Below are 22,147 nucleotides of genomic sequence, written 5' to 3'. Positions count from 1 at the left end.
AGTTAACTCATTCAATAAACCCCAGCTTTCAGATCAAAATTGTAAACAACTAGACATGGTGTTCTGATTTGATTTATTAGACATAATCTCCACTCTGGACCAAAATTGACTAAATTTAATTTTATACAGAAGGAAAACCAGAACAACTACGTATCAAACTTTAAAGCTAACATTCTGTTCCTAGAGTAAAGAATGAAGTTCGCAAGATAACTGCTTTAATTAAATATGATTATAGATACCTTTTGAGATCAGACTAGAGTTTGGTTGATTTTGTGTTTAGAAAAAAAAATGGTGTATACTGTATAAACAGTCTTTTTTTTCTTTCTTTCTTTTTTTGTAGAGAAAATATAGACAGTCTTCAACTGAACAGAAACATATGTATCCTGGAATATATCCTCTCAAGTGGTGTGCAATTGTGCGTAGAGGTGTCTCAAAGGCTGATATTATAGTGTTAGTCATCAGACACTGACTGCAACTTAGAATTTGGTCTATAGCTATAGCCTTTATTGAGAACAAAAATGACATTGTACCTTATCCTTTTTCCATGGGAAAAAAGATATAATTGAATGGATTTAAGACAACAATATACCTCTCAAAACCATTTTTTAGGTCTCAAATGCTGGAACTTCAATTGGACCATTCATTGCTTTATACAATGTTCTATCAATAATACTTCTATAAGGATCCTCCTCCCGCTTCTCAATCAAGAATGCCATATTGCGTTCGACCTCAGCTTTTATCTGCAAATACAATTGGTTTGCAACTTGTTTGTCCTTCAAAATATCTTCCCTTCCCTTTGTTTTTATGGGCTTCCCGAACAAATAATAGAAGCGGCCAGGTATCTTGGGTACCATCAATGGAAAAAAGAGGTTTGGGTTGGCAACCTCCCCCTTTGTTTCATCCCTAAAAATCCAAGCATATTCCATCATTAGATCCTATAATTGAAAAGTGGCTAGCATCTCTAGTTTTTGGAATTTTACAGGAGAACAATTGTAATAAAATTATATATTACTTGGAGAGTAATTACCTCACTTTCGACGGATTTTGGCTGATAGCTTCTCTGATTAAATCATTAACCACTGGGATCTTAATTAGATCGTTGTAATCAAGAAGCATCTGCCATGGTTGATAAACATAAAAGCACAAACCCAAAGCAAGTAGGATGTTAATTGCATTATCAAGGTCAATAAAAGAGAAAAACAATGTGAGGATGTTTTTCAAAATCAATTTTGTAAAATATGTATATATATATATATATATATTAAATTGTGCATTTGAAAATTATTAAAAAAAAATTCATTACTTTCCAACCATCAGAGTAGTAGTACTACAATGTATTTTCGTAGTTAACCCAAAATTCCAGGTTTTATTAACTTGTATTTGATTACTGTTCAAGTTAGTCCATGATTATGGATCTCACTGATCTTTCTTTCACTCATGTATAATTAACTTTCTGTTCTGTAGTGAGTACCATCTTAATCCCTTTAGTTAACCATAACCAAGCTCATTCCTATACTCTGGAATTCAAACCCCCAACCTTCACGAAAACTCAAATAAACCATAAACGTAGCATTTAAAAACATTCATCTCGAGAGGATAAATTTTGAAAACATAAAAAAGGAAAAAAGAGAAAAAATGATGATATAAACATAAGATACAAAACATATTAATATTTCACCATCAGAAAGAGGCTCTTATACTAAAAGCATAGGACTAGTTAGATGCGCAAAAGTACAAGCTTACTTCTCCTACATCATCTTCTCCCACAGCTCCAAATGGTACAATTGTGGCCCCAAACCGTGCTGCCATTCTCACAAATTCCTGCTGGTCAGGCCAAAATAACTTGTATTCTTCTCCCTAGCAATATAAAAGTACCATAACTGTTGGAATAAAGTTTAGACATATATACATAGATATAGCCCTTGCCAAACAAAAACAAAGATTTACGGCAACAAGGACCTCTAATAACATTTAAATCTTCTCTCAATGACAGACTACTCACACAAACAAAGGTTGAAGGACATATTAGTGTAACAAATATATCTACCTTGCATATAACTTTAGTGAACCATGGCAACAACAGAGTGTACATTAGGTGATTACTTCCAATTATAAACTAACAAATGGATTGAATGTCCCAGCAATCTGCCTTGTTTATAACATTCAGAAATAAATGAACAGACAGCCACAACCAGTAAGAGCTGTTGGAGACGACTTTATATTGTTTCTCTCGTACAAGCAAGACAAGATAAAAATTTGGAAAGTAAATGATAAAGCAGATTTATGAGTACAATAGTTGACAGTTACAAAATGTATTGTTCTTTAGTTGCAGTAAAGCAGGTGAAATGAAACACAAGGAACTTGACAGACCTTGTAATGCAGAGCCTCACGTGACCCACCAGGATAAAGAAGCACATGTGATTTTGTTGAAAGCAATTTGAAAAAATTGCTTCCAGTAACAGGTACTGCACCAAACACTTTCACCCAATCAACTATAGAAAATTCAGAAGATGAACTCTCAAACATCCTCGAAAACAACAGGGGATGTGCTAAGCCACGAATCATAATGTTCTTCTCCCTTAAGAATCCTTCAGCAAGTGAAGGGAGTTCCAGTCCCATAAACATGTGATAACCAACTAATAACACAGGACCTTCACTTGGAACGCCCGCAAGACCTTTCATTATCTTTCCATCTTCCAAAGTTGAGAACAGTATCGGATCAGTAGCAACACGAAACAACCTACCATTAATGCAATTTTAATATCAATCTTCAATTTAGCATGGCTACAGATATCTGATAGAATCAACTTAAACAGGCTGCAGGGCAACCAAAGCCCAAAGACAAGTAGTACTAGTTGCCTGCAGTTCACAGTCTGCCCAATCAGGGTTTTAGACCGAGGTTCTTAGAATTCAAAACTAAGTTTATCAAAAGTTGGTTCAAATTATGAAACTACAGGAAAATAACTATAGGTGATTTCTTCAGTCTGTAAATTGTCTACTCTCAATGTGTGAGATCATGTCATCATATATACAAGCAATAATATGACTAATCAGCATAAATGGAATTTGATCATTTGTGTACACTATTAAACAAAAACTAAAAGCTTTTTCTCAAAACAAAAGGTGAGCATGATGGTGATGGTGATAGTGATGATGAAAAGATCAGATAAGCAAACTAAATTGATGTCAAGTCTTGGACATGCTACTTTGGCTCTGCAATGTTAGAATTTAAGTGAAAAATAGTGGAATAAGAGTTAAATTTCATGTAAAGCAGAAAGAAAAGTGATGATAAGAAAGGAGAATGGGAGATGTACATAGCATATTTTTTATGGATTGCAGGAAGGGAACAAATGTTTTTTTTTCCTAAATCATATGTTTGGTTTAATATTGTGGGCCTATTTCTGATGCATGATCATAAAATGAAGCCAACAGTTTTAGGGGTTGCTCGAGAGGGTAGGTGAGGGCCCCATGACCCCATGACTGCATTACCACACATGCTATATCATTCATTATAATTGACCTAAACATGAACATGAGAGTGTATTTACAGTATCATCCCTCCCTCTACCACCTATACATATTCTCAGATTTTATTGTGCTTTTCAACTTGCATTTTCCGGTATCTCTAAAACTAAAACATCTTCAATTACATATTTCAGTGATGCCTCTGAAGTTTATATTTGCAATTAGATCAAAATTAACTATTTGATTATTCAATAATTCTTTTTAGACTAAACTTAGAAGACAAGGATTAATATTATACCATATAGTTTCAAAAAATTTCTTCATAGAAACAACTCTGGACATCAAAAATGAAAATAAAAATAAGAAAGAGGATAGAATAATCTTAAATATGAAAAGGGTTCTTTGGAAAGAGAGGGGAAAGAGTCATCAAAATCACTTTCTTTTAGTAAGAATTATCCAAACTTAATACCCGAGCATATGGAAAAATATCTTGTTTTCCATATGAATGTAACTCACTCCCTGGGACTCATAATAAAAAGCCCAAAGCTAAAAGATTTCACTTGCTGGTGCCACCCAACCATTGAGATTAATACGCAAGGGACTTCCAAACCTATGAAGCATGAATACCACCTCGAGATGACAAAAGACATGGTGACATGTCATTTCTAAATAAAACTAGAGTACGGCAAGGTAGGGATATGGCAATTAATTTATTGTTTACTGTTTATTTTTACATATTTTATATATTTTAAGCATATTTTTATATTTAGCATTGATCTTAAGCTGATTTTCTTTAAATCTTTGTTTGATTGGATGTTAACATTGGGGTTTTTTTCACTGTGTTCATTGTTAGATATGATTGATTTGTATACCTTGCAAAGTTGAATTTCTTGTTCCCATCATACACTCCCTGCGTACTCGGGTTTTTTCATCAATAAAATATCTTTACTTATCAAACAGGTTAACAAAATATTAATTCAAACTTTCCTCATAGGTCAATGTTATTTCTCTAATAATAAATATGACAGCATAAGACCTATAATGTGAAAAACCTAACTAATCAGTTGGCTAATTGATCAAAACTACTATATGTTTGGCAGTAAATAGGCTTACCAAGCCTGCCAAAGGTGTATATATGATTGAATGCATTAAGATGAAGCTAAGCAATTGTTTACCAAAAAAAAATAAAAAAGAAATGAAACATGTTTTACTATTAAAGTTGTCCATAAAAATTAATTACAATTAAAGTCAAATAAATATGGCCAAATTCTTACCAACAAAAGAAAATAAAAAGGTTCCAGCACTATTGCGGGTTATAAAAGCTAGTTTATATTGTTGGGTTATAGATTGACCTCAGTTAATAAATTCAAATACCCAAGTCGATTAATTAGGTCAAATTACATGCAAATCGTGGAGACACTAACAAATCATCAAATAAACTAATGTGCAACGGAAATTAAATGACACAATGATTTGTTGACGAATGAGGAAAACCTCTCGCAATAGGAAAACCCCACTGGGTGAATTTTCAGATCACTACTCTCAAGAATCTACTAATCAAGAACAAGCAATTACAAGTATAAGGAATCTTACCATTATCCTAGACTAACCCAAAATACTAACCTACAGTTGAACATTTACACCAATCTCCAATTGGACTTGATCTTGTAAAGACTTCTTTTTATGCACAAATCCTAGTACATGACTAACTCTTTTGCATGAATCCAAGTATGTGACTAACTCCACAGCAACCCTTTAATTGCGTAGGTGATTTGCAGCAACTTCACATAGAAACACCAAAAAGATTTTCAATATTAGTGCTAGTGATTTTGCTTGTTTACAAAACCCAAAGGTATACAAGAAACGCTGCAATATCTCTTTCTTTTGTAAGAGGAGGCTAGGGTGTCAAAAAGAAAACCTTAAGAAACTTTCTAGGTTTAAGGTTTTCTTTCTCCACGTCCTTGTTTAAATAGGAGTTTAATGGGCCTTTTGAATGGGCACTCCTATTCCAATAAGGTTTGCTCTCCTAGTCCTATTAGGTTTACACAAACCAATAAAAAAATAGCCAATTAGAATAAAACATTGCAAGCTACATCAAAAATCCCGTAGCTCGATAGATTGAGAGGTATCGAGCCACGTATCAATCTTTATTAAATCTCAATAGATCAACAGGTATTGAGGAGGTATTAGGACCTATAGATTTAGCTTTTCTTGAGTATTCTTTATGTCTTCAATATAACCACTTGTAATGATCATCTTGAACCCACTTAGATTTACCCAAATACAAGTAAAATGCTTTTTGTCATAGGATTTGCCAATCACATAAAAATATGAACCTAACACATATAATGGAATGAGCAAATTGAACAATTTGTTTTGGAATGACCAATTTCATCTTAAACACTTTTCTGCCTTTTGAGTGTCACTTATTCATGAGAGTTATACCCACAAGAATTTATACATACATACATAGTAACACACACACACATATATATAGATCTAATGAATTACCCGGTTATTTGATCACTGAAATATTTGAGTTCGGTCATACTAGGAGGAAGAAAATCTGAGGTAATATCAAGCCTCCTTGCACAACGATATTTGGAAGTACCCTTTATAACTGTCATCAAACCAATTCCATCTTCCTGCATCATGACAGCAAACAGTGCAGTCAATTGTTTTCCCACAATAAAATAGCAGAAAAGAGTAAGTATAGCTGCACACAAAGAACAGAAAAATTATGTAGATGGTGATTCCTAAAGCGACAGAACACAGGCCAACAAGTATGACCAACCTTAGATTAAACATAAAAGGCCAAGACCAATCATAAAGTTGTTTATCAAAATGAAGCAGACAAGTAATTAATTTACAGTTTACATAAAATTAAAAGAGGGTATAAATTGCTAGTGTGTGCTTGATATATATTTTTGGCCACTTCCTGATAGCTGAAGGTTTTGGTCTGATGGTTTTCCAACATAAAGTACATGACCATTTAGTTCAACCTAAACTTGGGAGAAACCAGTATTTCTACCATCTACTGAGCTTCAATGTTAAGTATCTGCTCAATCATCAAAATTTCCAAGTTTTGCTCTGAATTGGGCCCTTAGTATCAAGTATCAACATGGCAAGAAAAAATATATATTGTCATAGATTTTGTCACACCCCAACTCTTCTATGGCAAGATGTCATCCTCTTTGGGAGTGACACAAAGTCTTACTCCTCAAGGTTTTAAAAAGCCTCTTGCCAATTAGAGTCCAAGGCCCTCCATATAAGGCTTAGGACCTCCCCCTACCTAGAAAATGTGAGACTTAGCCATGATTTGGTTCTCCCTCACCTCACCCCACTTAAGAGGTCTTTTGGGTCCCCACAATCTAACCCCCTCTAAAGGGCCACACGTCCCTAAGTTCCCTACCCATAATACCGTCGGGTAGATAATGGGGACTCAAAGGCCAAAAGACCTCTTAAGTGGGGTGAGGTGAGAGAAAACCATCTTGACTAACTCTCACATTGCCTAGATAAGGAAAAGTCCTAGGAGGCTATGGACGGGCTTAGACTCTAAATAGCTGACCAATATGATTTGGAGTATCTATCTAAGTCAATGTTCATGCAAATCTTGATGTCATCAGAAACTTTTCTAACTTGAAAGGGATCTTGAGGGCTAACCATGATGTTATATGATGCATGCACATATTTTCACGTACCAATAAAAGGGTATGCCCACTGTCCTTGAAGTAACGAACAACACAATCTTGTAATGAGTTCTTAAGTCGTTCAGCTTCATCTCTACTAGGAAGAATTTTATCCTTGCCACTAAAATGAAAATGTATCATCCATCTTAATAATCAATTAAGCGTTACCACTGTAATAGTAAATTCATATCTAAGCAATAAAATCTAGCTAGTAATTAGATAGAGAGAGGAAAAACCTAGATAGCACAAGAACTTCAGCTTTAACAGAATGGAGACGGGAATTAGCATAAGCAGCAGCTGATTTCAGCAGCTTCAGCTTCCAAAGAAGAGAGTCCATTGGTATAATATCAACAAAATCCTGACAACCAAATGGAGTGACGTAAAATTCATATTGACATCTGACATTGGACTGCTTCAGGAATTAATTCAACTTTAAAAGAAAAGAAGGAAGAAAGGGAGGAAAATTGTAAGGCCAAAGAAATGAGGAATCAACTTCAGTTAAAGAGTCTTAGACTAGACAAAATAAAATCCATGAACAAGATATAGAATAGTAGATAAAAAGATTTTTGTCGCCATAACTCATCAAATCATTATAGAACTTGAATAAATGGAAACTAAAGAGTTCACAACTAAACCACATTTTGAAAAAAAAAAAAAAACTAGTTGAATATAGTAAAAATTCTAAGCAGAAGGAAAGAAATTAATTTATAAAAGACAAAAGGGGGAAAAAATCAATTGGCAAGCACTCCTTACAGAAAGATATGGTAACAACCCAGACAGCTTTTCAAATCTTTGCTCAGGAGGAAGCATGCTTTCAATATTAACCGCTGCCATCTTCACTAGATCACCTAATGTCATGAAAGTAGATGATGATATATCAGAAATCAAGAAATTTGGGACTGCAACAACTGACAGCTTATAAAAACACATTAAAACTATAAAAGTAATAATGATGCAAGTTTTATAGAGCTGATTACAACAAAATAAAATTCATTTACAGTAGAAGACAACCTAGGTTAATCTATGTTAACCATGGTGTAGAAGCACTCACAAGAGGAAGAGGTGGACAAACAGAGGCTGGAGAGACAAGATATATGTATAACATAGACATTACACTTCATTCAAATTAATCATTTTTAAGTTTATGAATACTGAAATAAACTTAGATGACTAAGTTTTTATGATCAAGATAGCAATAATATGAAAAAAGAATTGCTATCAAAATCGACCTATAGCTCATAATAGAAGAACCAAAGATCACGTCAGTGGAATTCATATTTATTAGACCATAGTAATTAATTACTTGATATGCATTATTCCTATGTCATAAGGCATAGTGAATTGTTAAATTAGCAATATCTTATCCAATTTTTCCACACAACGAAGAATTCTACAAGTGGAAATGATGGGGACAGATCGGTACCCATAATAGAGCTAAAATAGGGAACTGCACTGTGCAGCCCATCGGGCATAGCCTCCAGGAGAAGAAAAAGTGGCTGCAGCTGAGACCTGCCGAATGATGTTGCTAAAACAAAATACCAAAAGGTCAGGATTCTCAAATGATAACCATTGATCAACAACCAGAAACATACATGATTATATTTATTTAAAAAAAAGAACTGTTTATGAGGAATCTAACCTGGATTGGATAATATCAGAACTAGGTCAATCGCAGGATTGCGAGAAGCAACAGCAAGTGCTAGACATCCTCCAAAGTTATCCCCCACCAAATAAATTGGCTTATGCGGAGATGAAGCATGCTCAAACCTCACAGTTTCTTCTACAAGTTTTACCAGCCCTTCACACAACCAAAAAACACTGAACTATAAATTACAATATCTAGGAAATTAAGGGATAAAGCAAACCCAGCCACATGTGAAGAACAGGCACACAACACTTTCATTAAAGACTGGAAATATTTGATCACTGTGTAGGAAATTTCTACAGATTCTGTTAGAAAATAATGATCTCAAATATCTAAAATGGAATAATAGAATCAATTTTGTGACTAAATTAACATAGAATATGATGAAATTTGATTAATTCAACTTCACTTGGGAGATGCCACCCTACGTTGTCTTTGCACTATGGAGCCCATAGGCAAGTGAAGAAGTTCCTAACAAACCAACTTGCTAATCTTAGATACCATTACCCACAATCAAACTCGACGTACTTTTAATTCAAACATGTGAAGAGGCATGTACATCCCAATAAGAATTTTAATTTTGCTAATTCAATCATGGAGCTAACCTGGACTAGCCTATTGAGGATTTGTGCCAACCCCAAAGTTTTGAGACTAGGGCATCATATCAATAGAAAAAATATGTTCTTTCTATTGTTATTGTTGTTGTAATTACTATCACTAACTCATATTATCCAAAACTTTGCTTAATATAAAAGGTTCTCCCACTTTTGCAAGGTCGGGGAGAGGTCATGATAGGCAGCCCTACCCCCTAATTTTTTGGAGAGACTAATTCTCATACTCAAACCCGTGACTTGTTACTTTTAGTGGAAGGCACTTGCCATTGCACCAAGGCCAGAGCTCTTAAAAAAATTTCTCAATATATACCAAAAAAAAAAACTTCATAATGAATAATTGGCATGTTGTATTCAATCATAAGTTACTCAAAATCACTATAATTCATGTAAGGACTAATTGAGTATATAAACATAAAAAATGGGCAGCTTTGAATAAAAGGTGCTAGCAATAAATGAATAATGGAGTCTTCCATTTCTGTTTAAACAAAGATTTTACAATTAATGAATTATAGTTGTTTATCAAGTTAGTTACAGTTACATATGATAGCCTAGTAGCTACAAGAGGTAGAGACATAATCTATCATTTCAATGAATCAACAATGCAATTGAAATTCATAAATAACTAACGAAAAATTTTTGATACACACACTCAGAGAGAGAGAGATTATGATTGAAAGATTAAGACCTTCAAATGGTGTACAATCATGAACAGGGATATGCAGGCACCAGACTTCAAAAGCCCTGCATTGAAGAAAGTTCTATAAATTGTTGCTAACCATAAAATAAATACCCACAGATAAGTTTCCACAATAGTCACTGTAAATAGTGCACAACTGCAGATGCAACCAAAAAGGAAAGTAATAGAGAAAACACTTTGAACCGCAATAAAAGTTTACAACTTTCTCTTTTCTTTTCCTTTTTTTTGGCCGGGGGGGGGGGGGGTGGGGGGGGGGGGGGGGGGGGGGGTGTGGAGGACCATTTTTCTCAGTAGGTCACACAAGACACAACTATCACCTTGCCAAAACAGAATGGATATATATAACTAACCACATTAGGTAGCATCAACAACAAGTGTGAAGCCATAAAAGCCATTTTAAGGTAGAATGTCATTGAAAGTAAATTTTACATTTAAACTGACTATAAATATTCAGAATCAATTCAGGCATAATGATATTTCTCTAACCAGGATAATGCTAACATAAGCTTGACAGGCATTCTACTAATTCAACTTCAATTTCTTTTCATGGCATACAAACAAGAGGAATGGAATCTGTGTGAAAAGAGATTTAAAAGATTCTCAACAGAAGTTACATAATGCAGCATAAAAACAGTCAAAGCTGTCTACCATGCCCAAATGTGAACACATTTATTTTCTCCGCATAGATTTTTTTAATATGAAAGATCTTAGGGTTTTTTTTTTTTTTTTTGGATTGAGAAGGAAATTTTATTGAATAAAGAGTGAAGCAAGTGATAACACCGTATGTAAGTCAGGGGCCACCAACGGCCACAGAAATTGAGGACACTCCTCAAACTAAACACAAATACAAGCTTGAGACTTGGCATACTTAGCTAAAGCTATTGCCGGTTTATTTGAACTGAGGACACTCCCAGAGGTCAACTGTCTCAAAGAAAAAAGAGTCAAAATTTTCTTTCAAGACAATGGCAAGTATATCAAAATAGATTTAAATACCAAACAACACGCTTCTTTCCATGAGAATCAGAAACACTGAGAACATCTTCACTTCAGATTTCTACAGGAGTTTGATGGATACCTTAGGGTTACAAAATGTATGGTGTGATAATAAAGCACCCTTAGTTCAGTTCAGTAGAGAGTGGGCCTTCAAAACCCCATGTCATAGGTTCAATCCTATCAAGTGTGATTCCACTCTTGTTATTCTTAGGCAACTCAAAAGCCAAACCTTCAAGAAGTCAATTCTTGATTTAGTTTTTTTTTTTTTTTTTCCTATTAGAATTGAGTCATCATCTCATAAAAGACCTATAAATTCCCATGTTTGCAAGGCTGAGGGTATCTATTTTACGTTCCTTGATGACAAAGTTTAAACTATTCTCACCATTGGAAATTTTTTTGTTTATGATAAATAACAATGAATTTTATTTTAAATTGATGATGTAGAACAATGTGTTCAATACTAAATTTTGACACAGAGGTCAGGAAAAAACTAAAACTGGAGTGACAGAAAACTTAAGGACAGGAAAATAAAAATAACTTAGGAATTAATAGTTACGCTTGCTTGGAATCAGAGCCAAGAAAAAGAAACCTAAGAATCTGTGCCTAGGGTCACCTGGAATCAGTACCAAGCATTTGAAGGAAAAACCCAACAAATAATTTTATTATTCAAGCAAACTGTAAATAGTCTCCATAGGACTACAATAGCACACCCATATAGATTATAGGACTAAACCCTGATTCTAATTGATTTAGAAGATCCCAATTATTGAATTATAAAAATGAATTTGACTCTATGAATTTAAATAGTTTACTATCACCTAAATAACTAAAATGATCAAAAATAAAATCCAACAGACTAATAAACTAAAATTGACCTTAAAACAAAACTGAATTAACATAAAATTTTCTTCACAATTCCCGCATCAATTGATTATCATTGAGATGATCAGTGAAAAAGGTGTTAATCCTAACATACACAGAAACATTCACATGCATCATGGACAAAAGGGTAATATGACTTACTTCCCAAGAGCTGTATGGTGCAAAACAAGTCCCAAACCAGTACCATCCATCCCTGCAATACCAACAAAATTTTATCATCCTGCAATTTAAATTTTCAAAAACTAATAATATCTCTAAAGTTTGAACCCACCAGACAACATATTAAACATCAAGGAACAAAATCACATAAAGAAAACTAAGATATTTCCTAAACACATTGCGCAGAACAAGTTCATAAAACCATCTTGGAACTGATCAACATTGGTCAGGTGTCCATTACCAGGCAAAAAGAGAAGCACTGGAGAATCCTTCAAAGGGCATCCGCAAGCAATGGGGGAAAACCACCGTGGTGGCCCGCCATCAGGCTTAACAATGTCTTTGGCTATATCAAAGTAATCTTTTATAGTCTCAGTCCCATACCCATCATCCCACAATGGCTTCAAAGTTTCCAAAGCATCATCCTCTACCCTCCTCTTCTCCTCAACTTTAGACATTAACCACCCATTTGCTTGATCAATTGAAGTCCCACCTCTCCCTCTCTCCCCTCCTATAGAAGTTCCATTCACCACAACTGAATCTGAGGACAACACTGTAGAATCAGCACCACTTAAACTCCTCACTTGCACTTGACTCCCACACTTATTCTTCGAATTTGACGTAAAAAAGGGCAATGCCTGGAAACCTATAAATGATGCCATGGCATCTACAAGCAATGGAAATACAATTTAAGAGTTAAGACTCCTATTCAAGACTCAACAATTGAAAAACTTTTCAACTCTTTTCAAGAACACATATGCACTTGAGTACAGCTTAAATAAAATGCAAGTTTTTTTTCCAGTTACAAAGTTCCCTGAACAACTCTAACCAAATCACACACACCTAATATGTTTAGCACGGAGTCTAAAACATTAAAACGAAAATGGGGTTTTAAAATGAAGGTCTCTTAATTCTTAGAGCAAACCCAGAATGCAAAATGTAATTAATAAGCTTTTAGTTCTTATCTAAAATGGGAAACAAATTTGGAAACTAAATAAATATGGAACATTAAGTGTGAATAACATTCATGGGCAAGTATAAAGTCAGGTAATAAATAAGAAGGTAAATATAGAATGACAATATAGAGGAGAAAAAACAACAACAAAGATTTAAAGTTTTTTTTTGATGGAGTTTAGCTCTAGTCTTCTAGAAGGGTTGTGTGTTGTGACTTGTATGTTAGCTTAGATTCTGAATTAATTACCTCATGTGGGTGCAGCAGTGCAGGTACTACTTCTCTCCCCAGAAGTTATAGGAAGAGTCAACGTCATGGTCCTTGTCTTCTTTGTTTAAGCTTTAAAGTAATATATTTTGAACTGGGAGAAACTCAGTTGGGTTTGGACCGTTTGGTGATTGGAACTAGGTAAGGCATGCATTTGTTGTATACGGCAGGACTGCCACTTTGTTGAATTTTTTTGTTTTTTGAGAATCTTTGTTAGATTGTTTTTGTTTTCAATAATGTCTCTTACATGCTACTTTATTACACACAAAGTATACACAATTCAGTTTTTGAATTATCATTGTATATTGAAGTAGTCATTTCCGTTAAAAATGTATTGTTTAGAAAATACTTTGTGTGTACTTTGCGGGCAATAATGTGTATACTAATAACCATTAGCGTCTTTGTGTGTTGTTTGGTTTTGGAAAGTCTGGGGACTTCCAAAAGCCAACTAAACAATATAATCACATTTTCCCTTCCCTTAAAATATTGATAATAATTAAGTGTCAGAGGAATAGTTTTTTTTTTTTTTTTTTTTTGAGCCAGAGCAATATATTCGGTTGTTAAATTGACACAATTTGACAGTGTTAGTGTATAACGTTTTTTTTTAGAGAACACGTTTAAAAAATTGTATATATTAGTGAAAGTCTTTTGCGTTGCACAGCTTTAGTCATAAATTTTCTTCATATATTTTTTTGATAAATAATAACTAAATGAATTATTATTACATAATTTTAGAACTTGTTTCTCACTAAATAAATTATTATTATAATGTAAAATACATAAGTTTGTATATTTATCCTTTTATAATTTCTCTAATTAAAAAGATTAATAAAAACTTTTCTAAATTGTTTTTTTTTTAATATTTCCTTATTTATTAATGAGGAAAATGATTTGAACTCAAGTAGTTAAATCTTTTCTAATACTCACATAAATAAGGTTATGCTAAAATAAATAATTCCAAACTTAATATTAAAAACTCAATTGTATTTGTACACTTAAAAGAAATTTCATTTTTAAGTCTTATTTTGATATTTAAATCATTTGTTTTAGTGTTGATCTTATTCAAATAGTTTATACCCTAACTTATACAACTTGAGTAATGTTTCTAATTATCTTGTGCTTTTAAGAACACATTTATTAATATTACACATGAAAAATAATAAATTTAAGAATTAAAACATTCAAAAGCAAAATTAGGCCAAAATCTCAATTCATTAATGAAAAACAATCCAAATTTCCGAACTTTTTTAAAAAAATGTAAAAGAAGTTAAGTAAAGATAGACTTACATAGGGTTTTGAACTGGTGGATCTAATTAAGCCAAATATTATCTATGATCTAAAAGGATATAGGAGGGATTCTAAACTGAATTCAGTTAGCCTTTCGAAGAAATACAGTCATGAAAAAGTTTGCAGAAACCTTAAATTATATGATCTAAAAGGATATGGGATGAATTCCGCATACTATAAAATTAATGCAAAAACAAAAAGAATTTTAAAATATAAAAATATATAGAGATTGATAAAGTCTCAACAATCAATAAGTAAAAGTAAACTGAAATTAAATTGTACTACAGCACATGAAAGACATGTTTTGAACCAAATTTTTCGTAGTGATAGTCGAATGAAAAAATAAAAACACTTACAAACTAAATACATAGATTAACCAAAACCTAAAACACACAAAATGTTCAAAAGTTGAGAATTCAAAAAATAAAAAATAAAAAATAAAAAACTTACCAAAGAGAAACCAAGAACTTAAATGGTGTCCCTTGACTGCAAATTTAGAAACAAATAACAAAAAGTGAAATGAATTTATTTAATCAAAGCTATCACATACAAATACCTTTGCGTAAGTTGCAACTTAAAAAACAAAAACTTTGTGTGCAAGAAGGATTTTATGGAAAGACCATTGGTGAATATATATATAAGTTTTGAAATTTTAATAATAGATTTTTAGTTGGAGTAGGATTTAAATTTCTAAAACTTAGATGCATATTGCCTGTTTTGTTAAAACACTTATTGTTTTATCTAATTAAAGAAATTGATAAGAACAAATATATTGTGGTCACTATCAACTGAAACTTAAATGTAGGTTGCAAGTTTTGTTAAAACATTTATTGTTACTTTATCTAAAAAAATTTATAAGAACAAATAAGTTTTAAGTTGTTGTCTCTGTCAATTGAAATTTAGATGCATGTTGCATGTTTTGTTAAAACATTTATTGTTATTTTACCTATATAAGAAAAAAATAAGTTGTTGTCTCTATCTTAAAAAAAAAATGTTTGTATCCAAAATAATGCTGTGATTTGGTAAAGTCACTCGATACAACCACAGTTTAGAAAAAAATTTCGCAATTTGGTGAAGCCACTTGACGCCACCACAGCTTCTAAGCCTAACTTTTATTATATAGTATATGATATAATATGATTAACATTCTCTTGAAGCTTTATGGTATATATATTATGGAATTATTAAAATTTTATTTATTATTATAAAATAAATGACTTGGTATCACAAAAGAAATAAATGATTTGGGGTTTATGAGATTATCAATGATTTAAATTAATATGTGCATCTTTAGTACTTTTAATGGAGACATCCAGGATGCAAATCAAATTATTAAATTATGAAAAAAAAAAAAAAAGGTATGATTGATAATTAACATTTATTTAATATAGATAATATGACAAAACTCTATTTATATATTCAAATGTTTTGATTTGTGTGACCATAAAGCAATGGAGGATTCTAATACGCCAAATGAAAAATAACAAAAATATACTCCCTGATTTGAACTTTTTTTTTTTTTTTTTTGAGGGGGTCCCTGATTTGAACTTTGGAAGGAAAAAGAGACAAAGTCGACATAAATCAAATATTTTGTTAGACTATTATAGAGTATTATTACCCTTGATAAGATTTGAGGCTTTTTTAAGATCTTGCTTTTAGTACTTTTCTCCTTTACTTAAAAAAATTTTGATTTATCAAAAAAAAAAAAAATTTGACAAGAATTTATTTAATAAATTAATTAGCAAAAGATATCATTATTTCAAATGTATGTTTGTGATTGTGACACAGACCGACAGCAAATTAATTTGCTTATTTGACTTAGTAAAATAAGATGGAAAAAAAAAAAATACAATTGCGCTTAAAAATTGAAGTTTCAAGAAATTAATACTACGTAAACAAGCTTATAATATAAACTTAAACAAACGATTTTATAATTTATTATATTTATGAGATTGGTCTTACGTTAGGATTGTGATACAAAAATGCTAAAATTACAAACTATTTTACAAACTATTGATGTAATGAGCAATTATTAGTAAGTAAAAAAGTTATTTTAATAGTAAATCCAAATGAAAACTAGTAATATAGTATGTGTTTGGATCCACTAAAACTACGTCCACGTTTGTGCGTTTTACAACTTTTTTTTTCACGCGTTTCAGGAGCTGTAATCCCTGTTCGGCTACTGTTCATGCAGTAGCCGCACTATTTGACTTTTCAACTCATTTTTAGCCACATCAGTAGATCACGTGCACTATTTACGGGACCCACAAACTCCACTTTTCAGCAACTTTTTTATTAAAAATGAGTCTCACGGTACTCTTCACATATTTAAAAATTATTTTGCTACAGTATTTTTAATTTTTAATTTTTAGTTTTCAGCAAAATAAGTTGTATTCAAATGGACCTATAATTAGCCACAATGACATTTTATAAAAAAGTTGTAAAATAGTTTGTGACGGTACCATTACTCGTGATACCCACTACCAAATTTTTTATTTATTTTCATCTGTTATTCCAATTAATTGCCACCAATATTTTTTAATATACAACCACGAGCTTTACACCTTTTGTTAAATAAATGAACAGTTTTTCAAAAGCACGTTTTTAATTAATTAAACTAAGTCTTTTTATATTATTATTACAAAAGTAGGAACAAAAGAAAAATAAATTTACCTAATGTAAGTTAGATTAACATAAAGACCAATCATCAGAGTCCCTCACCTTAGAGGCCACCTACCTTAATCAATCCAACAACCTCATCAGACATCACCCAGCAACCATCCAGTGGAGTATTTATCCTGCAGTCAACGTTGCTGCTCATGTTAAGAGTAAGTCTAGCACCATGCTAATTTTCACAACTTTGCCACATAGAGAGTTGTAAGTGGTGGAAATAAAATGGTGGGTTTATGTGGATCCATGATTTCACCACTTACAAGTCGCCATGTGACAAAGTTGTGAAAATTGGTATGATGCTAAACTTACTCTCATGCTAAATCCTTTTAGAATATCCTTGAACTGGTCTCAAATTTATTAAGTTAGCATTTCCCATATATATATATATATATATGATGACTTTTGGTATAAAAGAAAAGGGAAAAAAAATAGGTTGACACTGTGCACTCTTTTCACCACCTCCCAAAAGATTCCTTAAGCCAATAACCATAAACTATTTCACACAAAAAAAATAAAAAAACAACTTGAGTACAGCTTATTATCATTGAGAAGTAATTTCTCTTTACGACTTAATGTTTTAATTGGGTGCAGCTTATATTTAGTGTCCTGTAACACTAGACTAGCTGCGATCTTGACATATGTCCAAAAATGGACACGTGTCATGATCATAGCAGGTCCAGTGCTCTGGAGGCACTGGACGCAATCCACGCCCGTTTTAATTTTTGTAAAACAGTCTCTCATACAATTAATTATATTATTAAGTGAATTTGTAATAATACCTTTAATAAATTAGATTATATTGTTTTATTCTTTAAATTTTATTTTATTCTTGTCATATTATAATTTTGTTTTGAAGATAGTGTTTATTCTAGAAAATATCAATCTAGCTATAAAATAAAATAAAATAAACTTGAGAGAGAGAGAGAGAGAGATTAATTGGCTTTCAAATATAATATTTTTGTTGCTAGCAATTTAAAAAATATCATAAAAATTCAAATGAAAATCTCACAAATTGAACAATATATTTATCAAAAATTGTTAGAAAATAATGAAATAACTCAACATGAAGATAATAAAGAAAAGGCTAAAATGCAAAACTGACTCTCTAAGTTTCTTCAGAATTCATCTCGATCCTCTAACTTTGTTTTTGTTCATTTCAGTCCTTTAAGTTTCAGATTTATTCAATTAAGGTCTTTCTATCAACTTTTGTTAAAAAACTTTCAAAAAAAAAATTTTGGAAAATATTTTTCAATCATTAATTGAAAATTTCAATTTAAGAATTTTGAAAAAAAAAATTTAAAAATTGAAAAAGTAACCACAAAATATAAAAAAATGTTGATGGAAAAGTCTTAATTGAATAACTTGAAAGTTAAAAGACTAAAATAAATGAAAGTAAAGTTAAATGACTGAAATGAAATTTTAAAAAACTTATAGGATCAATTTTGCATTTTAGCCTAAAGAAAAATATTCCAATAATGAGTGTCTACTATCTAGTGAGCGTCTTGTAGTAGAATTAGAGACAAATTATTATACATCTAGCGGTAAGATGAAATGTGATAAATACATCCTGCGATAAGTTAGCACTAAAACAATATATTTTCAGCAATTATAAATATAAGAATCCAATACTAGATGACTTTCCAATGCTTTTTTATTCTTAGTGTCATTGGTATAATGTTAAACTTTCTTGGAAGAGTATTGAATTTCTTTGGAGTGTTATGGAGATAATTATGAGAAAGCATGATGATTAGAGGTTGTGGCTGCTAGATAGATTGTTCTTGTTGTGATATAAGGTGTTGTGTTATGTTTATATGATTTTAGGGTGATACTCCTCCTTATTTCAGTTCTTGGAAGAGGAAGATTTTACCTAATGTAAGTTAGATTAACATAAAGACCAATCATCAGAGTCCCTCACCTTAGAGGCCACCTACCTTAATCAATCCAACAACCTCATCAGACATCACCCAGCAACCATCCAGTGGAGTATTTATCCTGCAGTCAACGTTGCTGCTCATGTTAAGAGTAAGTCTAGCACCATGCTAATTTTCACAACTTTGCCACATAGAGAGTTGTAAGTGGTGGAAATAAAATGGTGGGTTTATGTGGATCCATGATTTCACCACTTACAAGTCGCCATGTGACAAAGTTGTGAAAATTGGTATGATGCTAAACTTACTCTCATGCTAAATCCTTTTAGAATATCCTTGAACTGGTCTCAAATTTATTAAGTTAGCATTTCCCATATATATATATATATATATGATGACTTTTGGTATAAAAGAAAAGGGAAAAAAAATAGGTTGACACTGTGCACTCTTTTCACCACCTCCCAAAAGATTCCTTAAGCCAATAACCATAAACTATTTCACACAAAAAAAAAAAAAAAAAAAACTTGAGTACAGCTTATTATCATTGAGAAGTAATTTCTCTTTACGACTTAACGTTTTAATTGGGTGCAGCTTATATTTAGTGTCCTGTAACACTAGACTTACTGCGATCATGATCACAGCAGGTCCAGTGCTCTGGAGGCACTGGACGCAATCCACGCCCATTTTAATTTTTGTAAAACAATCTCTCATACAATTAATTATATTATTAAGTGAATTTGTAATAATACCTTTAATAAATTAGATCATATTGTTTTATTCTTTAAATTTTATTTTATTCTTGTCATATTATAATTTCTTTTTGAAGATAGTGTTTATTCTAGAAAATATCAATCTAGCTATAAAATAAAATAAAATAAACTTGAGAGAGAGAGAGAGAGAGAGAGAGAATAATTGACTTTCAAATATAATATTTTTGTTGCTAGCAATTTAAAAAATATCATAAAAATTCAAATGAAAATCTCACAAATTGAACAATATATTTATAAAAAATTGTTAGAAAATAATGAAATAACTCAACATGAAGATAATAAAGAAAATGCTAAAATGCAAAACTGACTCTCTAAGTTTCTTCAGAATTCATCTCGATCCTCTAACTTTGTTTTTGTTCATTTCAGTCCTTTAAGTTTCAGATTTATTCAATTAAGGTCTTTCCATCAACTTTTGTTAAAAAACTTTCAAAAAAAAATTTTTGGAAAATATTTTTCAATCATTAATTGAAAATTTTAATTTAAGAATTTTGAAAAAGAAAATTTTAAAAATTGAAAAAGTAACCACAAAATATAAAAAAAAAAAAAAGTTGATGGAAAAGTCTTAATTGAATAACTTGAAATTTAAAAGACTAAAATAAACGAAAGTAAAGTTAAAGGACTAAAATCAAATTTTAAAAAACTTATAGGATCAATTTTGCATTTTAGCCTAAAGAAAAATATTCCAATAATAAGTGTCTACTATCTAGTGAGCGTCTTGTAGTAGAATTAGAGACAAGTTATTATACATCTAGCGGTAAAATGAAATGTGATAAATACATCCTGCGATAAGTTAGCACTAAAACAATATATTTTCAGCAATTATAAATATAAGAATCCAATACTAGATGACTTTCCAATGCTTTTTTGTTCTTAGTGTCATTGGTATAATGTTAAACTTTCTTGGAAGAGTATTGAATTTCTTTGGAGTGTTATGGAGATAATTATGAGAAAGCATGATGATTAGAGGTTGTGGCTGCTAGATAGATTGTTCTTGTTGTGATATAAGGTGTTGTGTTATGTTTATATGATTTTAGGGTGATACTCCTCCTTATTTCAGTTCTTGGAAGAGGAAGATCTGAGAATAAACAGANATAAGAATCCAATACTAGATGACTTTCCAATGCTTTTTTGTTCTTAGTGTCATTGGTATAATGTTAAACTTTCTTGGAAGAGTATTGAATTTCTTTGGAGTGTTATGGAGATAATTATGAGAAAGCATGATGATTAGAGGTTGTGGCTGCTAGATAGATTGTTCTTGTTGTGATATAAGGTGTTGTGTTATGTTTATATGATTTTAGGGTGATACTCCTCCTTATTTCAGTTCTTGGAAGAGGAAGATCTGAGAATAAACAGAATGGGAGAGGTCTAGAGAGGGGTCTAGCCATTGGGCAAAGAGTCTTGACCTCTCTCCTAGTCCTTATGCTATAAGAATGGTAAGGAACCTAGACTTCTGGACTCGTGAATGACTAGTCATTTTGTGGGCATTAAATTTCTAATTAAGTTTTGGGGAAAGAATAATGCATAGTCTCATCATTCTAAGGGCTATCAAGTAAGGTATACTGGCCAAACATTGCTTGCCAAGGTTCAAGTTGAAGAATGCATGCCATGGTTAAAGTTGATTCGTCAAACTTTAAACCGTTAAGGCTTTATTGAACATACGTCTTGACCTTCCAAACACAACTTATTCCCTAGTTTTCCCCATTAAAACTCATGAGCTTTGGTCATTAGATGAAGTCTTGTAATGATTTATGGCCATGAACCCAATCCAAAAATATGTGAATTCTTGACAAGAAAACCTAATCCGTGTAGTTAGATACAATTTGACCCTTTTTGGGTTTTAAAGAAATTTGAGCCCAAAACCTATTATTTTTTCTTGTGTAAAATAATGTTAAAAAAAGTCATTAACAATGTTCAAACGTGTAATATAAACATTCTTGTTATATAAAAAAGAGTTTTAATATTCCAAATGCATGCATCACTTACCAAAAAAAAAAAAATTATACTTGTTACAATTATTTTTACATATATAATTTTTTTCAAATTTCAAATTTAGAAAATCCTACTTAAGTTCAATTATGCCAAATGAATATTAAGTCCATTACTATAATTAATAGAAAAAAAATAGATCTTAATAAAATATAAATACAAAAAAATTAATTGATAATTTTGTAACTCAAAAATCAAGAAAA

The 22,147-nt window shown here is 31.7% G+C and overlaps 1 protein-coding gene across 2 annotated transcripts; it reads right to left on the bottom strand.

The window, feature by feature from the left end:
* Positions 1 to 470: 470 nt before the first annotated feature.
* LOC112030754 (phytyl ester synthase 1, chloroplastic) lies at positions 471 to 13,545 on the bottom strand. Of its 2 annotated transcripts, XM_065775344.1 has the most exons (14): positions 13,343 to 13,545; positions 12,386 to 12,808; positions 12,127 to 12,178; positions 10,099 to 10,154; positions 8,794 to 8,952; positions 8,578 to 8,679; positions 7,908 to 8,002; positions 7,391 to 7,512; positions 7,167 to 7,275; positions 5,977 to 6,110; positions 2,371 to 2,740; positions 1,744 to 1,857; positions 1,028 to 1,116; positions 471 to 903 (listed from the first exon to the last, which is right to left on the bottom strand). In XM_065775344.1, exons 2-14 carry the CDS (start codon positions 12,801 to 12,803, stop codon positions 606 to 608), a joined length of 2,118 nt encoding a protein of 705 aa, XP_065631416.1. In that variant the 5' UTR covers positions 12,804 to 12,808; positions 13,343 to 13,545; the 3' UTR covers positions 471 to 605. The 2 variants fall into 2 exon arrangements, with proteins under 2 accessions (XP_065631416.1, XP_065631417.1); XM_065775345.1 differs by lacking the exon at positions 13,343 to 13,545 and having other exon boundaries at positions 12,386 to 13,308.
* Between the last annotated feature and the right edge of the window lie 8,602 nt (positions 13,546 to 22,147).

Source organism: Quercus suber, unplaced genomic scaffold (genome assembly GCF_002906115.3).
Source record: "Quercus suber isolate HL8 unplaced genomic scaffold, Cork oak 2.0 scaffold_109, whole genome shotgun sequence".
Lineage (NCBI taxonomy): Eukaryota > Viridiplantae > Streptophyta > Magnoliopsida > Fagales > Fagaceae > Quercus > Quercus suber.
Note: the sequence above shows the minus strand (reverse complement) of the source record. Positions and strands in the feature narration are given on the sequence as shown.